Source organism: Phyllostomus discolor, chromosome 9 (assembly GCF_004126475.2).
Source record: "Phyllostomus discolor isolate MPI-MPIP mPhyDis1 chromosome 9, mPhyDis1.pri.v3, whole genome shotgun sequence".
Taxonomy (NCBI): Eukaryota; Metazoa; Chordata; class Mammalia; order Chiroptera; family Phyllostomidae; genus Phyllostomus; species Phyllostomus discolor.
This window is the reverse complement of record NC_040911.2, coordinates 97026527-97049329: the sequence shown is the minus strand read 5'-3', so window position 1 is coordinate 97049329 and position 22803 is coordinate 97026527. Positions and strand designations below refer to the sequence as shown.

Sequence of the window (22803 nt, the reverse complement as noted above, 5' to 3'; positions counted from 1 at the left end):
ACTTTGAGTGTAGAGATGTGAAAATTGACCACTGCAGTTGTCATTAATGTCACTCAGTCAGTAAGCATCATGGTTATAGAAACTTCTGTAGTTTTTCTTTGATCTCTCAGATCGTTTACGTTAAACTTAGTTTTCAAACCTGTAGACCTAATTCAGCGCTGTGTACTGTTGTGAGATGAGGTTAGGAATCAAGGGCCGTTTCCCACTGACTGCTTGTGATTATCTAGACCAAAAACGCTTTGTGAGAGTGTTCCTAAGATTTTACAGTCCTTTTTAGCCTTTTCCCTTTAAGAGCCGAGAACACATTATCATATCAAATCTCTGAGGTGGTAATTAGTAGACAAGTTAACCCAGGTTTCTTTGGAAGGAGGAAAGTGAAGCATTAAGGAAATTAGACAAGTTGTACAAAGCCCAGTGAATGGATTTACACTCATCACATTGAATGTGTATAATGCCCCCTTTTTTTTTTTTTTTTTTGAAAGAACTGAATAACTTACCAAGCCTTAGGATTCTTTGAGGGTCTTAGCTCTCAGATTGGTAGGACTGAATCTTTGTCAAACCTCCTGTTATAAAGTGATTTGGAGAAATCGAGGCACTGGGCAGGGGATTGCCAAGAGCTGGATAGATAATTGCTTTCTGATTTGGGAGTATAACTGAAAGCCACAACTCAGAAGCTTGGTCTGATTTAACATTGTTGGTTGCTACTTGGCAGCGAGGCTGGTTTCTTAGAAACTGGGTCTTGGCACTGGTTGTTTTGCATGAAGATGATGGTAAATGCAGTCATGTTTCTAGGTAGATGGCACAAGGTTACAGAGTACAGTTTTTCTTTTTTGAAAGGAAAAGCCAGTTAACTCTTATGTTGAACCAAGTCCCTTATTTAAGAATATGTCACAAGGTACTACTCTTAAAAATCTCTACCATATTATAAATAGATACTTATTTTGGTTGATTTAAAATGTTTTTCTATGTTTTTATAAGTTTAGGTCTTAAAAACATTTCCAGTTTACAATAATAATGTCTGTAAGGTTAGTTTTTTTTTTTTTAAGATTTTATTTATTCATTTTAGAGAGATGGAGAAGGGAAGGAGAAAGAGATGGAGTGAAACATCAACATGTGGTTGCCTCTAGCACACCCCATACTGGGAATATGGCCTGCAACCCAGGCATGTGCCCTGAATGGGAATCAAACTGGTGATACTTTGGTTCACAGGCCTGTGCTCAATCCACTGAGTTACACCAGCCAGGGCCTGAGTTTATTTATTTTTAAGAATTTCTCTAGGAAGGAAAGAGGGGAACTTGATAAGATTTCAAAGCTAGAAATTAAAGCTTGCAGCTTGTTAGGCTGCAGAGGTAATTATTTTTTTTCACTTTAGTACACAATATGGTGTGGTTTTTCTAGGATAAACAATTAATAATGAATTTTCTTTTAGGGAGTGGTTCTTTAAATGGACCACCCAATGGTTACATTTGTGTGGAAAGAAAATCCTCCCTTGCCTAGTTGGCATCGGACCAGTTGTGAGACAGGGGCCACATTCAGTCATTTATGCTGGATGCAAAGGTCTTGAACAGCCTGGGTTGTTTCCAGGCATTATTTTTGGCTGATTTTATTGTCTTGTAAGTGATTGTGCCTCCACAGGGCTTCTTTTCCTATGTCTTTCTCTTGAGCACTGAGTACATAATGTTTTCCCCCCTCTCTTTTAAGTAGTTTGGTCATACTTCTTTCAAAGAACCATTTAGTATTGTGATTTGACATGTGGGCCTACAATTGGACATTATTTACTTGATATTGACATTGTCTTTTTAGAAAGGATTATGTATGATAGTAGTGATTGCCATGTTTCTATACTTGTGGGTGCCCTATCTACAGGTGTTTGGATAATTATTGGAGTCAACGAATTGCTGTTTCCAGGGTACAGGGGATGGCAGGTGCTGGTGAGGGGTGAAGTTGGGAAGTGAGTGGACTTGCAGGAAACTTTATAACTATGTTGCAACTACAAAGATATGTCAGAAAAGTGTCTTGAAAATAACTGTTGGATGTAAAGATATTTTAGGTATATTTCAAGGCTATTGTAGGAAAAGTGGTTTATTCTTTAACGTTTTTGGTGGTGTTGACAAAGTTTCTCTGAGAATGGAGCATCTCAAAAATTAGATGAGTAGATTTATAGTTCATTGCTTAAAGATCTCTTTTGTATTTTTGAGGAAAAGTTTAACAGATTGACTCTTTTTTAGCACTGGAGAATGTAATTTGACATATAAGGGTTCATATGTAGTAGATGCTTAGTACATTTTTGTTCAACATTGAATGAATGTATCCTAAAATTGCTATTGATACTGTTAGTACTTTATCATGGCAAGGAACTGGAGTATTCCTATGTCCTCATACTACATGAGATTTAATAAAGGTCTTTGGGGAGATATTTAGTTAAATGTTTGTGGTCATCTTAAAATCTTGTCTAGAATTGGGAGGACTTCTTTTTTTTTAAAAACATATCTTGTTTGGAGACAACAGTTATTACCATGGTAAGTGATGTATTGATTGCAAAAAAGTACAGCTACTTCATTTATACATCACAAGTGAATCCAGTAAAAAAAATAGATATTAAAAATGATGTTTTTCCATAATTTTTGAAGTAGTTACATCATACTACAATGATTTAACAGTCTGTTAGTTGAGAGTGAATAAGACTATGCATTATTGTGGATAGTTCCGTTAACTGTTTCCTGAAGAGTTTGCCTCGTTGTGTATTAAACACATCATTCAGACTGTATTCAGTGTGGCCTACTCTTGATGATTCACTGCTGAGTGAAGAATATGCATATTGTGCCTGATCACTTGGTGGCACATCATGTATAATTTTTAAAAAGTGCTTTGTAGGGTTGGTGTGCCCATATTCCTCTTCCCCACAACCTATTAAAAAGTACTTGGCACTTGTAAAATGGAAGCTTCCAGCCAAGGTGAGATTCTGTGTTTATGGGATTTTTTGTCACAAAGCCAAAGTTGGAGTGTGAGGGCTTGGAATTAGGAGTCTTTTAAAAAGAGGAACCCATAATGCTGTTTTATCACTCTTCTTTGTGTTAAAGTGCTGATACATGCTTCATAAATTTGGGATTTGAGAATAAGATGAATGTGTTTTCCTGAATTGTTGGTGTCTAAAGCTCTTCAAACAGGAAAAAAAAACAAGGACCTCATCTGTGCTGGAGGCAGGAGTCAGGGAAATAGCAGCACAACAGAGGCTTACCAGTCAAAGGTGTTTCCAACGCAGGGAAAACTGAGGAGTCTGTGTGTTTCAAACTTTACAGCCTCATTTTTAAAAAACTTTTCTTTCTTTTTATTTAAGATTTTATTTTTATTTATTTATTTTTAGAGAGGGAAGGGAGAGAGAGAGAAACATCAATGTGCGGTTGCTGGGGGTCATGGCCTGCAACGCAGGCATGTACCCTGACTGGGAATCAAACCTGCAACACTTTGGTTCACAGCCTGCGCTCAATCCACTGAGCTACGCCAGCCAGGTAGCCTCATTTTACTGTGTGTAAAATACTGTTCTTCTATGAGGAGACTCCAACAAAGTATTTTAATCTCTTTTGAATCCCTAATTTATCTGGTGGAGAACAATCCTTAAAGATAGGTTAAAGGGAAAAAAACAACTTTTCATTTAAGGGTTTAATATCTTCAGGACTGAGTACTGGTAAGCAGCAGGTTCTAAATTTATACTGAAGTAATGTACCCCAAATTCCAAGGTTCCTCTGAAGGCTGCTGTGAACTCTATAAGCATCAGTTGTCAAAAGCTGCATTCGATCTCTGAGTTATGTGGGTAAACAATATTTCCCCCCATTTATAACTGTGATGGCTTCTCTTTGGGAGAGGAGCATCTGTTTGGCTAAAACATTAGCATCAGTTTTTTTAGAGCCTTTGAGGTGAAAAGGGGATTTTCTTTTTCTGTTTAAGAATATATAAGCTGCTTGTTACATTAGTAAGATTTTATTTTGTGAGTTAGTGTCTAGGCACTTGGAACAGCATCCTTGACTCCTCTCCCCACTAGATACTAGTAGGTCCCCTTGACCCCTAGCTGTGACAACCAAATAATATCTCCAGATACTGTCACACGCCTTTGGGGAACAAAATTACCCCTTCTTTAGAACCACTGCTTTAGATTCTCTTTTCAGGCCTAAAGACACATAGAAGTGTTAAATTAGCAAATGACTAAACATTTATTAGCAAATGAGTACTATTTTTTGGGTTTTAGTATTGGTCATGTTGTAGGAATTAAAAATTCGTAAAGTATACAGCCTTATTAAGAGCTTAAAATTTTTTTGTTTGCAGTTTTGAACTAGTTGTTTCAACCAATGGATATAAAGACAACATCTCCAGGTGAACCTGAGGTTAACATTTTTGGGACAGTTATTTAAAAGCCTGTTTGTTCCCTTTTTCAACTTCTAGAAAACCTGTGTATTTTTGTCTGTGATGGAAATTCTGGCAGTGGGCCTGCTATAGACAGCATTAGCCAAAAAAGATCCCTTTGGGCCCCCCCCCGCCCCCCCTTTCTAAACTTATTCATTCAGTCTCAGACTCTCAGAGCCAGAGCAGAGTCCGGTTGCTCCTTCTGGGTATGGGTAGACCCTGACGCAGACACTGCTTTGGCTACTTTTTGACCTGTGGTTGGTGTCCTGAAGTTGTGAGTATGCTGTAAATGACTTTGGGGGGAGGGTAGAAAAATGCCCTCAAGACAAAGTTTAGAGAGACAGGGAGAGGGGGAAGAGCAAGAAAGAAATATTTGGCAGCTGAAGGAAGTAAAGACAATAAAACGAGGTCACATTGGCTATGAGTGCAGCCCAACACAAAATCGTAAATTATTACATTATGAGATTTAAACATTATGATATTTTTTGTGATTGTGTGTCGTAATATATTTAATGTGTGGCTCAAGACAACTCTTTCAGTGTGGCCCCGAGATGCCAAAAGGCTGGACACCCCTGCTTTAAATGGTTTTGGGCTTGTTTCTGACACTGGCAACTTGTCTGCTAAGGCCATCTTCTAGATCTTCGGTGGAACTGTTACTTGGTTCTGGTTCCAAAAGGAAACAAGGAACAACTGCAGTATTGGGCAGTTTTTTGAAGAGGGTAATGTTCATGCTTCTGTGATCCAAAGTGATATTTCATCTGAGGTTTTGAGTTCGGTTTTGGTTTTGGTTTGGTTGCGTTTTGCAGCCTTTTTTGCCCTAAGCAAGAGAGAATGTGCCAGGACTCGTCAAGTAACTTAATTATTCTGGTCTTTCATCTCTTTCTAGAGGTCCAGCTTTCACTAAAAATCATTTTGAGACTTTTTAAAAAGCAAAGTGACAAACAATGGCTCTATAATAAAACTTCATTTGTTTGCTGGTTTCTGCTTTGGTTGGCTTTTTCTGTTCTTTGTTGCTACTAGTTACTTTTGAGTACTTTTACTTTTAGTATTTTTAGCTTTTTGGTGGACGGTCATGAAAATGAGCAAAACTATCCTTGTTTTTGACTTGTGGAGAAATCAAAATTTATTGAGAACGAATGAATGCCTTTGAGACTTACAAGTTGCAGTAAAACATTCTTCTCTGCTTCTCTAGGCTCTACCCCCACCAGCCACAGCAGTAAAATTGCCAGTCTGAAGTCTTCCTTTCTTCCTCGTCTTCTCCGTTTTTGCTTTTAATTGTACATATACTGTAGAATATTCTTCGCTATTTAGATGATTTCTCAGGATCAAATGTTGATGTGGATCCAACAGGTTTTTTTTTTTTTACATTGAGGTCTGTAGTTAAATGAGACCACCTCAGAACAAACCTCTTAGGAAAACAAGTTGATCTTTTATCATTATACAAAGAAACAGCAAAGTGAGAAATACTTCTTCAGTCAACTGAAAGGAAAGCTGCAGAGGTGCCAGTCTGAGCATTTACTGAGGCCCTTCAGTGGGAGCAGTGCTTACATTTACCCGCTGATGGTGGTGTAACCCAGTTTGCTTTCAGCTTCTTGGAATTTTGAGGCCAGAAACCTTTACCATATCCCATATACTGTGGAAAATCCTCTCCGTATTTTAAAATTGTATTTTTGAATATAAGCTGCAGTTTGTAATTCTTAATATTCACTGGTACATATTATATCCTACTGATTTTCTTTTCTTAATATTTGCCAGTAAATATTATTATACCCTATTGATTTTCTTCCTTCCTTCCTTCCTTCCTTTCTTTTTAGAGGGGAAGAGGGGGAGAAAGAGAGGGAAAGAGAACCATTAATGTGTGAGAGATACACCCATCAGTTGCCTCTCAGATACCCCTAACTGGGGACCTGGCCTGCACCCGAGGCATGTATGTGCCCTGACTGGGACTTGAACCAGTGACCTTTCAGTTTGTAGGCTGCTTCTCATTCCACTGAGCCACACCAGCCAGGGCCTGATTTTCTTCATAAAATGAACATACAGAACATGTGGGTATTGTGAGTCATTTAAAGACACTTGAGAAAATCACAAGGCCAGGAACCTTCTTGTATACCAAAGAGGAACATTTATAATACATCTACATAGCTACATGCTAAATGGGGCTGTTTTTCATACTTGAGAAGGTGACACCAATTTTGACTAAATATTGGCAATTACATATCTCCTCTATAATTTACCTTTTTATTTTTTTTCCTTACAACTTTTAGGTAGAACTTTAGACTTCATAGCACTGAATTAACCTGCACTGAAAGCTGTTTACCTGCAGTTATTCACTTTTGTTGAAAGTGACATGTCTCAAGTTCAAGTGCAAGTTCAGAACCCATCTGCTGCTCTCTCAGGGAGCCAAATACTGAACAAGAACCAGTCTCTTCTCTCACAGCCTTTGATGAGTATTCCTTCTACTACTAGCTCTCTGCCCTCTGAAAATGCAGGTAGACCTATTCAAAACTCTGCTTTACCCTCTGCATCTATTACATCCACCAGTGCAGCTGCAGGTAAGCGTGTGAATCCAAGTGTCTTCTGTTTCAAATGTGTTCTCAGCCTGTTTTTTGATCTGATAAGTAGATTGCAGATGTAGGGAGCTCTCACATTTACCTTCAGGAAGCAGAAGAAAATATTACTGCCCAAGCTTCTTTATCCCAGATGTAAAACACTTTGTTGTGTATTGGGTTGATGGAGGCCTCGGTTGACACACCATTTCAAAGTGTAAAAAAAGAGAATTGAAAACTAAACTATAAAGCCTAGTCTATTATAAAGTGGACGCTGGCAGGAAGAATTGAACAGTAAATTTCACTTTTGATAGTCGTCATTGTATGGGAAGATTTTGCTTTTAAAATGATTTCCCAGAACTGACAAAGAACTTTTATAAGTGTAAGCCCCCATTTTGTATGTCTTTAAGATTTTATCCAAGCAAGGGGGCAGTCAGCTTTACTGGCAAGCAGAGGAGTGCATTGGCATTTGTTAATGTTTATTTTAATAGGTTTAAAGTTTGAAGAGATTCCAGGGGTAGTTCAGAAATCATAGTGAGGGACCAATTAGAGATTGAACAAAGAAGCAGAGATTTTTTAAAAAGGAAATAAGTTTAGAAGCATTCAAATCTCATTAGGAACCTCAAAATGACATAACTGTGCTTATTGATTAGGAAAGACTTCAATACTTCAGAAAAACCCCCTGAAAACAGTATTTTCTCTCCCACCTCCCTGAAGTCGCAAAATCCAGTTCAATGGAGTGTCTGCATGGGTGTCTCCATGCCAGAGTCACCTTGTAACAAATGCCTTCCAATCCCTTATACCTGACAGTTTCCTTTGCATTTCATTCTCTCATTTCCTTTACTTTGTAAACCTATTCTTAGAGTGTTAGCTTGCCCCACTCTGAGCTGCAGGGTTCTAGACTTGGCCAGCTTGCCAGATAGCCTACAGCATTCTTGACTTGTCATAGTCCCTAGAGATTCAATTTTCCCCACATTTGCCATTTGAGATAGTCTTGAAAGGCAATGGCAACCAACTCTTTCAGTCCTCTGGGGTTTATTGCTTTTATTTCTAATATGTCTTACAGCTACATCCTGTTGACTTTGTAAAACTCCTGCCCACCAAGGCCATTTTATATTTTCCTTTTATGATTTTCAGAAATAGGTAAGGTCTGAGGATGGCAGCCTCTGGAGATCAGACTAGGGACACCCAGTAATGAGAAGTTCAGTGTGTGGAAATCGACATTTATTGTTTGAGAGATGGTGTCGGCATGTTGCGTTTTGTGAAATAACGAACAGAATACAGCTGACAGCTGTTGTGGTGTCTGTTCAGAAGACCTTGTTATTCCCTCGGTTGGTTGTAATAGCAGTGCTTCATCTGATTTCAGGTCTTGCTTGCCTGCCATGGTTTAGTTATTCCCTTGACTTCTATTCTCTCTCTTTAAAGACACCCTCTCCTAGGTGTCCTGGCCTTAACTGGTTCAGAAAAGATCCCGGCTGCCTTCAGGGATGTGCCCCAGTGTGGTTTGCAGATTTGCATCACTGCTGCTCTAAATCCTTAGACCTTCAGTTTGCTTTCCCTCTTTTTTCATATCCATAGCAGAGCAGCAGTCTGTATACTTGACTTCAATGCTCTTACGTTATTTTTCAGTTCCTTCTAGCATGGCACACCCCAAAGAGAAAACCCCAATGTGTCTTGTGAATGAGTTAGCCCGTTTCAACAAGATTCAGCCTGAGTATAAGCTTTTGCGTGAGCAAGGTCCGGCTCACTGTAAGGTAAATATTGTCATACTGCTTGTGCATTTATAACCCACCAGGAATGTTTTCTGTCTTTTTTTATACTGTTGCAAGTGGTGATGTGATTTAGAATATGTATTTCAGACTGCTGAGGTTATTTTAAAGAGATGTAAAAGTATAGATTTTTGGCAAGTTATTTCCTTTTTTTTTTCCTTGTAGAATGGGTTAAATAAAAGGTATACTTCTGTTTAGGATATTTGACTTTTAAAGCTCCATTTAGTGTGTGGTAGTTTAGGATTCTGAATAAAGACAATTCTCAAGCACCTGTGAATGAATTCCTATGAGTTTGCCAGGCCCTGGCCCTCCTGGCTGCAGCCTCCCTTTGGCTCCTTTCCTGCTTGTGTGCACGTGTACCTTAGACTGGGCAGGGAGGGGGCGAACCAGAAATCAGTTTTGCCATTTGTTAGCCATCAGGTAAAGGTTTGAAGATGAGAGGTAGAAATCAGTCTCAAAGTGAGTATTTTAGATTGTCTCTGGTGTCAGTTTTCCTCATCATTCCCCTTAGAAAGTGAAAGACTGATTATAATTTGAATGTTTACTATTTGCTTATCAAGCATTCAGCCCTTTAAGCTTGTTTGATATTCATGCTAATGCAGGTCTTGGAATTTAAATGTTTGCGTGTCTGGCTGTATCTTTTGCTGCTGTAGTATGAGAGGATGTAGTGTGGGAAGGTGCAGTGTGAGAGGTGAGGAATTCGGCCTCCTGTTTCTCGTCCTAGCCCTGTAGTAACATAGATAGTTAAGGGTGAGCTATCCGTCTGTGCCTCATTTTTCTTGACATGCAAACCTCAAGCCTTAAATGATACCACGTTTCTTTTTTCATCTGACTAAAAGTAACACCAGTCACTATCATAAATAGGGCAGTTAGGTAAGTGGCCTTTGAGGACAGATCTGGGTTTGAACCCTAGCTTCTTTCTAGCTGTGTGACCTTAAGCAAGTTCCAGTTTTTTTTGAACCTGTTTCCTCATCTGTAAAATGGGGATACTAATACCTACCAAATAGGCCTAGTGTGAAAACTAAATGAGAGAATATATGTCCAAGTGTGGAAACAATGCTTGGTGTTTAGTAAATGCTTGAGAAATGGTAGCTATTATCATCAAGCAATATGCATTTAAGGAAAAACAAATTTTCCACTCAGTTGAAGCTAGTTTAACATTATTCTAAAGCATTATTTGAAATTTTTTTTTTTTTTAACTTTCAACAGGCAATTACTCATTTTTTTTTTTATCATTATTCTGTTTCTTCTACAGGGTTTTTTTTGCAGACCTTAACTTTGGGATTCCCTTTATAAACTGTTTTGGTATTTTTAAAGTACATACTTTCTCTCTTCAACTTCAGTACTTTAGGTAATTTGGCTGTGTGTTTAACCTATAGCTGCGTTTTCTTAAAACCTACAAATCATTCAAAGGGCAAAAGTTATTCCCTCCTAGATGACTGTTCGACCAATTAAAAAGTCAGAGGTCTGGTGTGCTCCTAATTCTTTCAAAGCCAAGATTCTAACTTGTTACCAATCATCCACACAGAGGCAACAGAGTGACAGCAGCCGCCGGATGAGTAAGGTCCTGGAGAAAGGCAAGACTGTTAATGGAATTAACTCTTAATTTTGTTTTTTTAGCATTTTCCCCCTCAGTGTCTTTCATGAAAGGATCATGAACATGACTCAGGGCTTGCACAGCACTGCAGGCTTCTGCTCAGACTTCGCAGGCCAGCCTGGGGTTTGTGTTCGTGCTATTGGTGCTTAAAATGACTAACCTTGTGACCTGCAGCATCAATACAGGGGACCCCTCATGTTTCAGGGGTGGGGGGTGTGAAGGAATCTTTCATTTTTTCCCCTTTAGTGGAAGCTGTGCACTGAGGGAATCCTGAAGTTAAGACCTACAAGAAAAATCAGCTGTGAAGGCAAGTTGCCCCCATCCCTTTAGGCACTGCACCGAAGTGACCTAGGCCTACTGAAGTCAACCTTTCTCCTGTAAATTGTTTTAAGTGAAATAAAGTGATAGTCAGTGATAAAATCAGGAAAATAAAAGCTCCAAAGTAGGGGTGTCAAACTTTGGAGTGCATCAGGGTCATTTTGGGAGATTATTAAAGTCAGACATGCCGACTTGTCCCTCACGTTGTTTATTTGAAATCTCTGGGCTTGTGTGTTTTACCAAGCTTCCTAGTTGTTACTCAAATGCACGCTAAAGTTAACAGATCACAGTGCTCTGATGGGTGATCGTTTTCTGGCAGTATTACTTCAATACTGATAGCATTAATATAACTTAATTTTAAGAGTGGAATGGAGTTACCTTTATACTTAAAAGGGGAAGAGAAGCTTGCCATTTGTTGAGAATGAAGTTAGCTGTTTGGATGCTTCCTTGGATTGAATTCAAAAATGTTTTTTTTAGCTCTTTGCTTGCTGTAGATCTGATTTTCTTTTGCAAGTGGAGGCAGCGTCTGAATAGTGCAGTCTTAGGAAAGTGAAAGGCAACATTTTACAACGTGGCTGACATTCCCAAATGTATTCAGATTTTTGTCCTACTGGTGTTGTGTTTTCAGAAAGGAGTCCACAAACACATTACAACATTAAAACAAATATTGTCTTAACTTGTATGAGGTGTTGTGTGTCCAAATCAAGTTTGCTAAATTTCCTCCATGAGAAGTAATTCGAAGACAGTTGTTATTTGGATGGCTTCCAAATGCGTCTAATGTTTTAATAAGAAAACATTTTAAAACCTCTGTACTTACTCCCATCCTTCAAACATAGTTTTTTCATGGAGTATTATCCATTACTAGTTTTATATATATCTATATCTACAAGATATAGATATATCTCTTTCTATATATATCTATCTTTTTGTGTTTATAAAAACAAAGAAGGTGGTGATAGGATAAATTACCAACAAAATGGCCAGGCTTTTTAAACCATGACCATAAAAAATGTTCAGGGTCCAAGTGACATATTACAATTAACATCAGGTTTCATGAATTGAGAGCTCACAATTTTCATTTGTAGGTGTTTACAGTACAGCTAACACTTGGAGATCAGCACTGGGAAGCTGAAGGAAGTAGTATTAAAAAAGCCCAACACACAGCTGCTGCCAAAGCTTTGGAAGGAACAAAATTTCCTAAACCCATAGTCCGCCCTTTTCGTAGCGAAGGAAGGAATCCAGGTATTATGCGTGGGCCAAGACAGGTTCCTTTCAAAAGTGTGTCGAGAGGTACCCATTTAGTATGTATGTGAATTCTTTCTAACTAACTTGTTGATTTTGAAAGCACAGATTCCACACTACCAGTGGCAAATGCTTATCCTGACTCTGTAGCAGTGGTTCCCAATCTATGGTCCCTTGACTCCTGGCGATCTGGAGAGGCCGTCATGGAAGGTGGGGGTGTCACCAGACAATTTCTAAAATTTCAGAAAAGCTTAGTGACAAACATGTTTTCCCTTGTTAGGGTGTACAGAGTGCCAAAAATGCAGTTTTAGCTAGCATCACTTCACTCAGTGTGCTAACAGTGATTATAACGTGTTGATCAGAAATTCTAACTGTCAGTTAACGTGCCTCTGGTTTTTAAAAAGAATGAGGAAACAAGTACAAATCAGCAGATAGTATCTCTTCCAACAAGGGAACCAAGCGAGAGCAATACTAATAAAGAAGAGTGTCTGCTGGGAAGTTGGGAACCACTGGACTGGCGGCCGTGGGAAGAGGGGTGTTTTAGCCGTCACCCCTCCAGTGCCTGAAGTCACCCCAGGCCCTTTGTGTGCGGGAACCACCCAGGAAGGCCTTGGTCACACCTTTTTCATTGTTTTTGATTTCTTTGTGGTATTACGTCTTTAAATTCATTCTCTACTGCACATAAATTTGATGCGTCAGAACTGCTCTTCAGTGATTCAGATTATACTTAAGTGTAACTATATGAATTATATAAAAATATAATTCTGATGTTAGGTAGAGAAGAGTTGGTTATTCATGTGACCCTCTAACTTTGCGAACCCAAAGGTATTCTTACACATTTGATTTATGCACTAAATTTAGTTAGACCAGTGATAGTGCAGAATCAAGTCATTTTTACCATCCCGTATATAATGTCCCAAAGGGGCCTTTTAAAGTGGATTTGTGTGTGCATTTAAATTGAACTTTGCCATTGCTAGTGTTGTTCTGTGTTTGATATGGAAGTGTTGCTTTTAAATGTGGTTGTACACTGACACTAATCTTTCCAGGTTGGTTTTCTTTTTAAAGGTTTATGAATTGGATGCACTTAGAAAAAAATTGGAAAATGAATAGTATATGTTCTCTAAAGCTTATAATTCTGGGGTTAACCCAAGGTACACTTGCTCCTATTGTATGTAAAAACAACTCATTTTTCCTAATAAGCATTACTACATGATTGATCGGCCAAATCCTAGTATAAATAGTGAGAATGGAAGTATCTGAATATTTTGTGGGTCTCATCTGACTTATTCAAATAGAATTTACCTGCCCCCTCCTCAGTGATTCTATACCTGCCCTTATTACATCTTCTGTTGCATTGTAGCTCTTTGAGTGTATTTTGTGTTCTCTGAGCTACTCTGGGGCAAGAATTGTCCCCAAACTTATTAGCACAGTGCTTTGCACTCAATTAGTACTTAATAAATGCGTTGTTCTGTGAAATAGTGTGTACAAACATACTTCTAAGTGTAAGCCAATTGCCCAGTAAGTCAGTACAACCAAAGTTATATTGGTTTAAGTGTTCCCAAACAATAAAATGACTGTGCAAGTCACTTTATTGGGATTTTAAAATCCCATTAAAAATGGGATTTTTTTAAATCATGGAAGTTGATAGATATATATTGGAACTTATTTCTGATGACTGGAATGTGTGGCTTTCACTGATAACATATTGTGTTAAATTGCTGCTCCCTTTAATAGTCCCGTAATACATTTTGTGTTGTTGACTGTGTATTTATAGCTAGAGATCACAGCAGATTCTTGGATATCCTCACCTGATGCCTAGCAGTACAGTATTTAGACGCTTTCATGAAATGTATCATGAATCCATTAGAAAAAGCATGCTCTTTTTAAAATTTTTTTAACTCTCATTCTCATGTCAGAAAAAAAAAACAGTTCTTGTGTTAATTCTGTGTTGCAGACAGCATAACCCCTACTGTAGAGCTAAATGCACTGTGCATGAAACTTGGAAAAAAACCAATGTACAAACCCGTTGACCCTTACTCTCGGATGCAGTCCACCTATAACTACAACATGAGAGGAGGTGCTTATCCCCCAAGGTATGTATATATTTTAAATACAGGTGAAAATTTATCTGATCTTCTTTTAATTAATTTTTGAGAAGAGAGCAGGGGTAGGGGGGAGAAGAGAGGAAGAGAAACATTGATTTGTTTTTCCAGTTATTGATGCATTCATTGGTTGACTCTTGTATGTGCCCTGACTGGGGATCAAACCCGCAACCTTGGTGTACTGGGACAGTGCTTTAACCAACTGAGCTACCTGGCCAGGGCCATCTGATCTTTTACAAAGAATAGTGAAATCTATAGGTTGTGGAGCACATGACGATTTGGTTATTTTGGCTTGTCACATGTTGAAGCCAGTTTTCATTGTGTTGGTGTCTCTGGAATGTCTCGATGCTCTTTTATCTCCTGTTGTTGGAAAGGGCCTGAGCATGTTCCTCTCAAGCAGTGTGGCTTGTGCCCCCCAGTGGTCTTGTTAAAGATTGCCCTGGGAACTGCTTTGTGTCACTGAGGCATATTTGAATATGAACATGAGTCCCACAATACTGTGATTCTCAGCATTTCCTGATTTCCTGGGTACTTTTTGACATTTGAATTCATGTGCTTTGTAAATAGTCTTGGCGTACAGGTGTAATAACAGTGCTCATTGAACCCGAAAATGCCATGTGCTAAAAACCTTCTGCTCTCAGTCATAATCCATTAATGGATAGACTAGTGATTGAAATTGGACACCTTTATTTCCCTACCCTACTTGGGGGTGGGGACAACCAAAGCCATTTAAAAAATACAAACTGAAGTTTGTAGCCCAGCCTCTGCCAGGCTGTAAGCTGTTGGGACTTGCAGAAATGAGGGTCTTTTTGAAAAGACTTCTGTCGAAAAATTCCCAGCCTTTTGCGGAAACAACACAAGTGCGACTCTCAGATATGAGAAAGCAGAGCAGGTTAAGTTTTCTGATTCCGTCAAACCCTAGTCCATTTTAGAGTTTATAAATACTGTGTGACAGTTCTAATCCAGGGTAAATTTACTCTGCATATATGACAACGACCTCGTTGGCCAGCAAACACTAATACAGTTAGGACTCATGATGGAGGGGAAATACGTGGAATTTTCCAGAGAATGTATGGGTGACTCATCGATCTGAGACTAATTTTCTTCACCTCCTGTTATTTTTAGGTACTTTTACCCATTTCCAGTACCACCCTTACTTTATCAAGTTGAACTTTCTGTGGGAGGACAGCAATTTAACGGGAAAGGAAAGACGAGACAGGCTGCGAAACACGATGCTGCTGCGAAAGCTCTGAGGATCCTGCAGAACGAGCCCCCGCCCGAGCGGCTGGAGGTGAGGAGAGAGCAGAGCTGGAGCTCCTCGGCGCTGCGGGGCGCTGCGGGGCGCTGCGGGGCGAGCAGGGTGGCACGAAGGCAGCGCCTCAGGTGCCTTTCCCAAGGAGGTGCATTGGACGCTGCCTGTGACTTTGGTTGTTTGATAGCTTACGAGATTTTGTATTCTGGTAGCTTTCTTGTCTTTTTTCTCCCCTTTAAAAAATTTCTTAGCAAGAAAGATGCCTTCTTTCTCAGTCTGTGGCATAGTTTTGAGTGAACGTGTTAGAAAGAATGTTAGAAGGATTGTGAACTCAGTTGAATTGTGAAGAACGTGCATGGACGAATTCCTTGGTGTTAAAGGTCATCATGCTTGTCAGAATCTACTGTGATTTACAGTGTCAGGTTAGAGAATTTTCTGAAGCCATTTTTGAGTAGTCACTCTTCGTTATGTTCAAGTGCCAGTTATCTGTTGCTGCATAACAAAGCATCACAGCTATGGCTGCGGCAGCTGTGTAGGAGACGGAGAGTCCACTTTCAGGTTGGCGCCCCCACACGGCTGGTACGGTACTGCTGGCTGTCTTCTGGCTGTGGGCTGGGAACTAAATGGGGGCTCTGGCTCAGAGACCTCAGCTCCCCTCTCAGTTAACCTGTGTAAAGGCTGCTCATGCATCCTTGTGGTCCGGCAGCTGGGTACCGAGAGGGAGCATCCTGGGAGACAGGAAAAGGGAAGCAGCTGCCAGCATTTCTTTAAGGCCTGGGCCCAGAAATCAGCACCGCACTGCTTCTAGCTTATTCTACAGGTCAGACGGACACAGAGCCCACATTCAAAAGGAAGATATAAAGAATCTCATTTTTAAAAAATTCAGGTAAAATTCATGTCATAAGGATTCACAATTTTAACCATTTTTAAGCCCCGTAGTTCAGTGGTTTTTAGTACATTCATAATATTGAGACCACTACCTCTAGAGGAGAGGAGCAGAGGAAAACTTGGGCCATGTTTTAAAACTATCACAATAGGAAAAGGATTTTTAACTTTTTGTGACTAAAAAGGAATCTGGGTCTTAGGAAATCAGTGACACCATGCCACCGAGGGGCCAGAGCCTGGTTAATACCCCTGATGAGGCAGAGTCTGACTGCCATCGGTGCAAAGGAAACTCATTGAGCAGAAAATATGGAGACTTCATGGTTCTGTTGAACCACAGCATGGAATGCCGTCTGGAAATACCTCTGGGAAGCATCTGATTTTTCCTATTCAAGGAACAAGTTCACAGATACGGTCTTGCACAGAACACTGGTCTAAATGTTTGATAACAGGTGTGAGCTCAAGTGGATCCCTAGCAAGGTGCCTGCTGCGCTCCATCGTATTGAGGCTGTTCTCCAGGGTGCCGCATCTCAGGATGGTGCTCTGTGGCTTCAGGGCTGGCCACACATGGGTGGGGGGTTGATTTGCTACAGTGCATTTCCATCTTCTATTGTAATCACACATTTTTAGAGATGATCTCTTTCCAGTGTCTCCACAGACCCAGTAAAAGAGAATGGACTATAACTTAGAAGAGGGGGATTTAGTGAAGTTAATAGGATGAGCTTTTCGATGGTGAGATTTGGTAAAACACCAAAAGCTAGTGTAATTTGGGGCATTTTGGAGGCTTCTCATTTTTTTAATAGAATATCTACTTTATTCTCTCTTTTTTAAAGATTTTATTTATTTATTTTTAGAGAGGGAAGGGAGGGAAAGAGAGAGAAACATCAGTGTGCGGTTGCTGGGGGCCGTGGCCTGCAACCCAGGCATGTGCCCTGACTGGGAATCGAAACTGTGACATTTTGGTTCGCAGCCTGCGCTCAATCTACTGAGCTACGCCAGCCAGGGCTCGGCTTCTCATTTTTTGACTTGACTTTGATGCTAATCTAATTGGAGTCAGGTGGAGTAAGTATTTTCTTGGTTCCTTCCAGCCAGCAGTTATTAAAAGATTATTGATCACTGGTGTGTGGGTTGTCTGTTTCAGAATCATTTGAGAAGTTTTTTTAAAAAAATCTTTTGGCCCAGCCCACAATGATTCTAATATAGTAGGTTTAGGGTGAGACCCAGGAGTGTATCTTTTGCCTTTTTTCTTTTTTAATGTGCTCTTGGAGTAATTCTAAAGCATGGTCAGAGTTTGGGAACCACAGGTCCTAAGTATTATCAGTGCTTTGCAGGCAGGTTTCCCGCTCTGAGTCCTCCTTGGAAGCACTCAGTGTATTGTCAGACAGTGAAGTGTCTGTTGGGGTCTCTGAGCCCGCCCATCACTCCCAAGAGCAGCGGTGCTCAGCTCAGGCCGGTGGGCAGAGGCCTGACATGCCCTCCTGGGCTCATCTCACACGTGTAAGGAGCTCTGCGGAGAGCGAAGTCCCCATCTGTTCATGCCCTTTGTCTCCTCCCCTTTGCCCCTTCTGTTCGTTGTGTGTGGTTGGAGGCAGAGACAGTGCCCTTCAGAAATGGTTCAGGGGCTGGCCTTAGCTAGTGCCTCAGAAATAAGAATCATTAACATGGATAAAACATTTTCTTTGAACTAGTAAATGAAACACTTGGCCTCCCACCTAAATAAGCTGCCCCCTGATAGGTGGGTAGTAGGGGGTAAAGAGAGACATTTTCAAGAGATAACTTGAATTTTTTTTTTGTTTTACAAATAATGCATTCGAGAGATACAATTTTTTAAAATTCACAAAATGAAAAACAAATGGTTTATAAATGTACCACTCGTAGATAATCATAAACATTTCAGTAGATATCAGTACATATATAAGTAAATACACAAACGGGATGATATTGTACAGTAACAACCTTTTTTTACTGGTGTGCTTATCATGAATATATTATGCCACTTTCTGATTCCGTGGAGGACTCAGATTCAGGTGTATCTAAGCTCTTTTTAATGGCTATAAAGTGTTGCATTGTGTGCACATGCCAGTTTATTTTTTCAGCAGAGGCTTGGCTGTTCAGTTTGTTTGCATTTTTTCCTGTTATAAAATAGGTCATGAAGAACACTTGTAATTAAATCTTTGTGTGTGTCTGTGGCTGTTTTTGCAGAGCACAGTCCTAGAAGTGGACTTGTACATCGTGTGTGGTCAAGTTCCCCATCCGGAAGATGGTACCCTTTTGGACTCTGCCAACAGGGCATGAGCATATTTTTTTGCCCATGGCCTGCCAGCATTGGAGATTGTCTGCTGCTGAAAATTCTGGAGCATGGGATTGTGTGGCGGATTGTTTCATTTGCTCTAGAACATAGTCAAGGCAGCAGTTTCTGTCTCCAAGGCAGGTGTAGTCTGGTCCCTTGACGCCAGGCATTGTGCTGGGTCCCTTCCTCTGTGGAGCTCGTTGAAGGGAGCTCACAGACCTTCACATTAGCATCATCAAAAGTGCAGTGAGTGCTAGGATGGAAAAGCAAGCGTTACAAGAGCGTACAGGCCTTGTTTCGAGTGGAGTCACGGTGGTGTATTCAGAGAAGCTCCCTCTGAGGGAGTCCTTTAAGCTGAGACTATTATGATGAGCAAAGAGCAGGGGGAGGGAAGTACTTTGCCAGCCAAGGGAGCAGCTCATGCAGAGGTCCTGAGTTGGGATGCACTTTTCCTTTATTTTATTTTAAATCTAAGGCTTTTGCTAATGAAGGATGACTTTTTGTCATCCTGAGCTCTTTGGAAGGTGAGAATTTGGAGTTTTTCTTTTTCCATCCTTACTGGTAATGAGAAGAGAATTGACAGTGGAAGACATTTTTGTTATTAGACAAACCAGAAGATGAAAGCAGAGGGACAGATAGCACTCTACACTCTTAGTTACGATGGTGAGATTGAGAGCTTAAGTAAGATCTCAGACTGTGAGTCTTAGATGATACCTTAGATAAATTTTCTCCCACTCAAGAATCGGCGAGTGGATAATATAGTCCTGTGGGTGTGCAAAAAGGAAATGTGTATGGTCTTCCGGTCATTCAGCAGAAAGAACTTCGTCACACAATATTTTGTAACATGAACCTGGACCATCCTGTTCTGATCTTTAAAAAAAAAAAAAATATGTGTGACAACATTCTTTCATTCTTTGTGATGTTTGGCCACCAGAATTTCTTAATCACTGTCCACAAAATAAGTGGACAAATGCAAAAGGAAGTGTTATGTACAAAGATGATAGGAAAGAAATAGATGATATAATGAAAAAGATCATTAGATTGATCCCTCCTTGGAGTTTATAAATGTAAAAACGAAAACATTTTTTTTTAGTTATGGGGCAAATAAGATGGTCGTTCTCCTGTAATTTGAGAAACTCAAAATTATGAGTTTCAAAAATAGTGTCTTTTGATAGTACTGGTACAAGAAGAATCAGAGTCATGATAATCCAGAACTTACTGGAGATGGGTTTGAAATCTAGCCTCGGTACAGGGGGGCTGTGCCCTGGGTTCAGGTGTGCCAGCTGACGAACAGTTAGTTGCATAAATGGACCTTGCCCATTTCAGGTACATGTGCCTTCCAAACTACAAACCTGGGATAAAACTTGGGTTTGCTATTTTAAATTCGTATTTAAATGATTTTTGTTATCCTTTATTTTATATGTTATTTGTAAAATGACTTAAACTATAGAAAAATTAGAAGAGTCTTTTGGAGCCAGATGGTAAATGGTGATGACTATTTTTTCCTGGCATGCTGAGGGTTAAGCATGGTTCAGAGTGTTTTTTTCTTTTCTTAATGTTGCCTAGATTTTATTGCTGAACCATACACTATGGGATTGATGTTAACAGTAATTCCCACTTCATGAAGGTAAGACTAAGGGCCTACCTACTACACTTTCCCCATCTTACTGGGAATGGTATTTGTGGATTTGTTTTGAGTCATTTGCTGCTTCCGCCATTGCAACATTTTGTCCAGTTCAGATAATATCAAAATTATTTATGTAAAAGAGCAACATAATCTCACTTCCAAATAAATGTATATCTTTGTTTCCTCTTTTGCATTTTTATTTTACTGGCTGCTTTGTCCCTATTGAAATTCCTTTGGAAGCAATGGCTTAGAGCGGTGAATCTCAACTCTGGTTTCTGGTAAAATCACCTGGGGACTTAAAAACATACTGTACACAAATCGGATATCTAGGCCCTGCCTGCAAAAATTTGAAATCACCTGTCAGGTGCAGGGCTCCGACAGCCGTCTTTGTAGAGCTCCCAAGTGATCCTGATGCTGCTGCGGTTGAGAGCCACCGGCCTGGAGTCTTGATTTAGCAGTAGACCACTGTTTGCTGTCAGACTATGTGGAACCCCAATATATAAAGTAAAAAAGTAGCATTTCATTAGTGCAAACTTAAAGGTTTCAATTTTATAATATTAAGACAATCAGTTAAAATAATTTATGTAAATTTTCACATCACATAATTATACTGTGTGTTGTTTCCATCCATTAAAAAAGAAATGTGGCCGGGAAAGGCGCAGTCTCGTTTTAGAGTAGCAGGTGACTCTGCCGCGGAGAGAAAAGTGAGAAGCACATCGTTGTGTTCCTTAAAAAAGAAAAAAAATTAATGTCAGTAGTGCTTAATGTTGACATTTGTTAAATACAGTCACCTATTACATTATTTATACTTTTCTGCATGTTTAGAATAGGTCATAATTTAAAATAAAAGTTAAAATTAATTGGGCTGGTATAATCAACAAAAAAATTAAAAATTTGGGTACGTGCATGGCAGTTGATGTCTTCTGTCAGCCTCATCACCTGGTTTATCTCCAACTTTTGTTTTGGTTGCACATAAGGAGAACATTCCCACTGACACAATTCCTGAGCATGAAAGTGGACCATGTTTTAAAAGCTCATTCGTTTAAAAAAATCTCTGGATAGTCTTCAAATAAATAGCTGTCAAAAATTTGACAGTCGTCTGTGTGTTAATATTTGATGTGAAACACATGCTTTTCTGTTGCTTTAAAAACCATTAAGATAAAATATACATAAAGAAGGTTATCACTTTAACCATTTTTAAGTGTAGTGTTCCGTGGCATTAAATATATTCTCAATGTTGTGCAACCATCACCATCATTTGTTCTCAGAACTTTTTCATCCCTTCACATGGAGACTCCTGTACCTGTTAAACAGTAACTCCCCCGTCTCGTCCCCACCCCGGGTGACCTTTGTTCCACTTCTGTCTCCGTGCATTTGCCTGTTCTAGACACCCATCTAAGTGGGTGTTCGTCTTTGTGTTTGGCTTATTTCAGTCGTCATGATTTTTCAAGGTTTATCCATGTTGTAGCACGTTTCAGAATTTCATTCCTTTTTAAGGCTGAACGATACTCTGTTGTATGAATATTCCACATGTTGCTTACCCCTTCGTCTGTGGACGGATGTTTGAGTTTCCACCTTTTAGCTACTGTGAATAATGCCGTGAGCAAGGGTGTGCAAGTGTCTGTCGGGGTCCCTATTTTAAATTCTTGCGAGTATATATCTAGAAGTGGAATTGTTGGGTCATATTGTAAATCTATATATAACTTTTCGAAAAACCAGCAAACTTTTCCATAGAGCTTGTACCATTTTACATTCTCAGCAGCAACATACGGGGGTTCCAATTTCTCCACATCTTTGCCAGCACTTGCTGTTTTTTGTGGTCATTCTTTAGGGGGTGAAATGGTCTCGCATTGTGGTTTTGATTTGCATTTCCCAAGTGATGTTGAGCATCATTTCCCATGCTTTCTGTCCATTTGCATATCTTCTGTGGAGACATGTTTATTCAGATCCTTCCCCTATTTTTGAGTTGGGTTGTTGTTGAGTTTTGTAGGAGTTCTTTTTATGTTCTGGGTGTTAATTCTCTATCAGATATATGATTTGCATATATTTTCTCACATTCCGTGGGTTGTCTTTATTCTGTTGATAGTGTTCTTTGCTGCACAAGTTTCTAATTTTGATGAAGTCCAATTTATTTTTTATTTTGTTGCCTGTGCTTTTGGTGTTACATCCAATAAATCATTGCCAAATTCAGTGTTATGAAGCTTTTCCTTGATATGTTTTCTAAGACTTTTATCATTTTTGCCCTTATGTTTAGGTCTTGAGTTAATTTTTGTATATGGTGTAAGGTAAGGGTCCAGGTTCCTTGTGTGTGTGTGAATATCTGGTTTTCCCAGCACCATTTGTTGAAGATGCTTTAAAATTTAACAAATAAATGTCAAACCAAACCTCCGCAGAACCCATGCCTCATGAGGTACCTTGCCTGAAGATTGACAGCTTTAAGGTTTCCTCATGAAAAGGCAGGCCTTCTTTCTCCTTAGGATTTAACAAGAATAAAAGTGTGTTTAGCTTAATAAACCACCGGAAATGCTATGCAAATAATGTTGACTAGGCAGAGGGTGCAGGGAAGCCAGGCTGGAAAGAAGACAGGAGAGCGTCATGGGAGGGAGGGAAGGAACTATAAATAGTGCCTGGGATAAACGTGTTTGTACAGGACTATATTCTTGATTGTATTCATTTTTAAAAAACTTAAAGTTTTATTTCTTTTAAGTACAGCTTAAAGTGATGATCCAGTGTAGGTATAGGATCTACCTGATAAAACGTAAGGAAATATGGATAGCCCT

General features: G+C 39.5%; 1 protein-coding gene across 14 annotated transcripts in view; it reads left to right on the top strand.

Moving 5' to 3' along the window:
• The window catches only part of STAU1 (staufen double-stranded RNA binding protein 1), a 49132-nt gene that overhangs the window by 10392 nt on the left and 15937 nt on the right, over positions 1–22803 (top strand). For 3 of the 14 annotated variants that reach the window (XM_036009950.1, XM_036009948.1, XM_036009949.1), the window contains 5 exons: positions 6663–6950; positions 8574–8698; positions 11714–11870; positions 13825–13963; positions 15098–15263. In XM_036009950.1, coding sequence (XP_035865843.1) covers positions 6746–6950; positions 8574–8698; positions 11714–11870; positions 13825–13963; positions 15098–15263 — 792 coding nt within the window. In that variant the 5' untranslated portion in view covers positions 6663–6745. Of the gene's footprint in view, positions 1–6662; positions 6951–8573; positions 8699–10556; positions 10618–11713; positions 11871–13824; positions 13964–15097; positions 15264–22803 lie in introns of those variants that run through there. The other 11 variants (XM_028523767.2, XM_036009957.1, XM_036009951.1 and 8 more) reach the window with 5 other exon arrangements.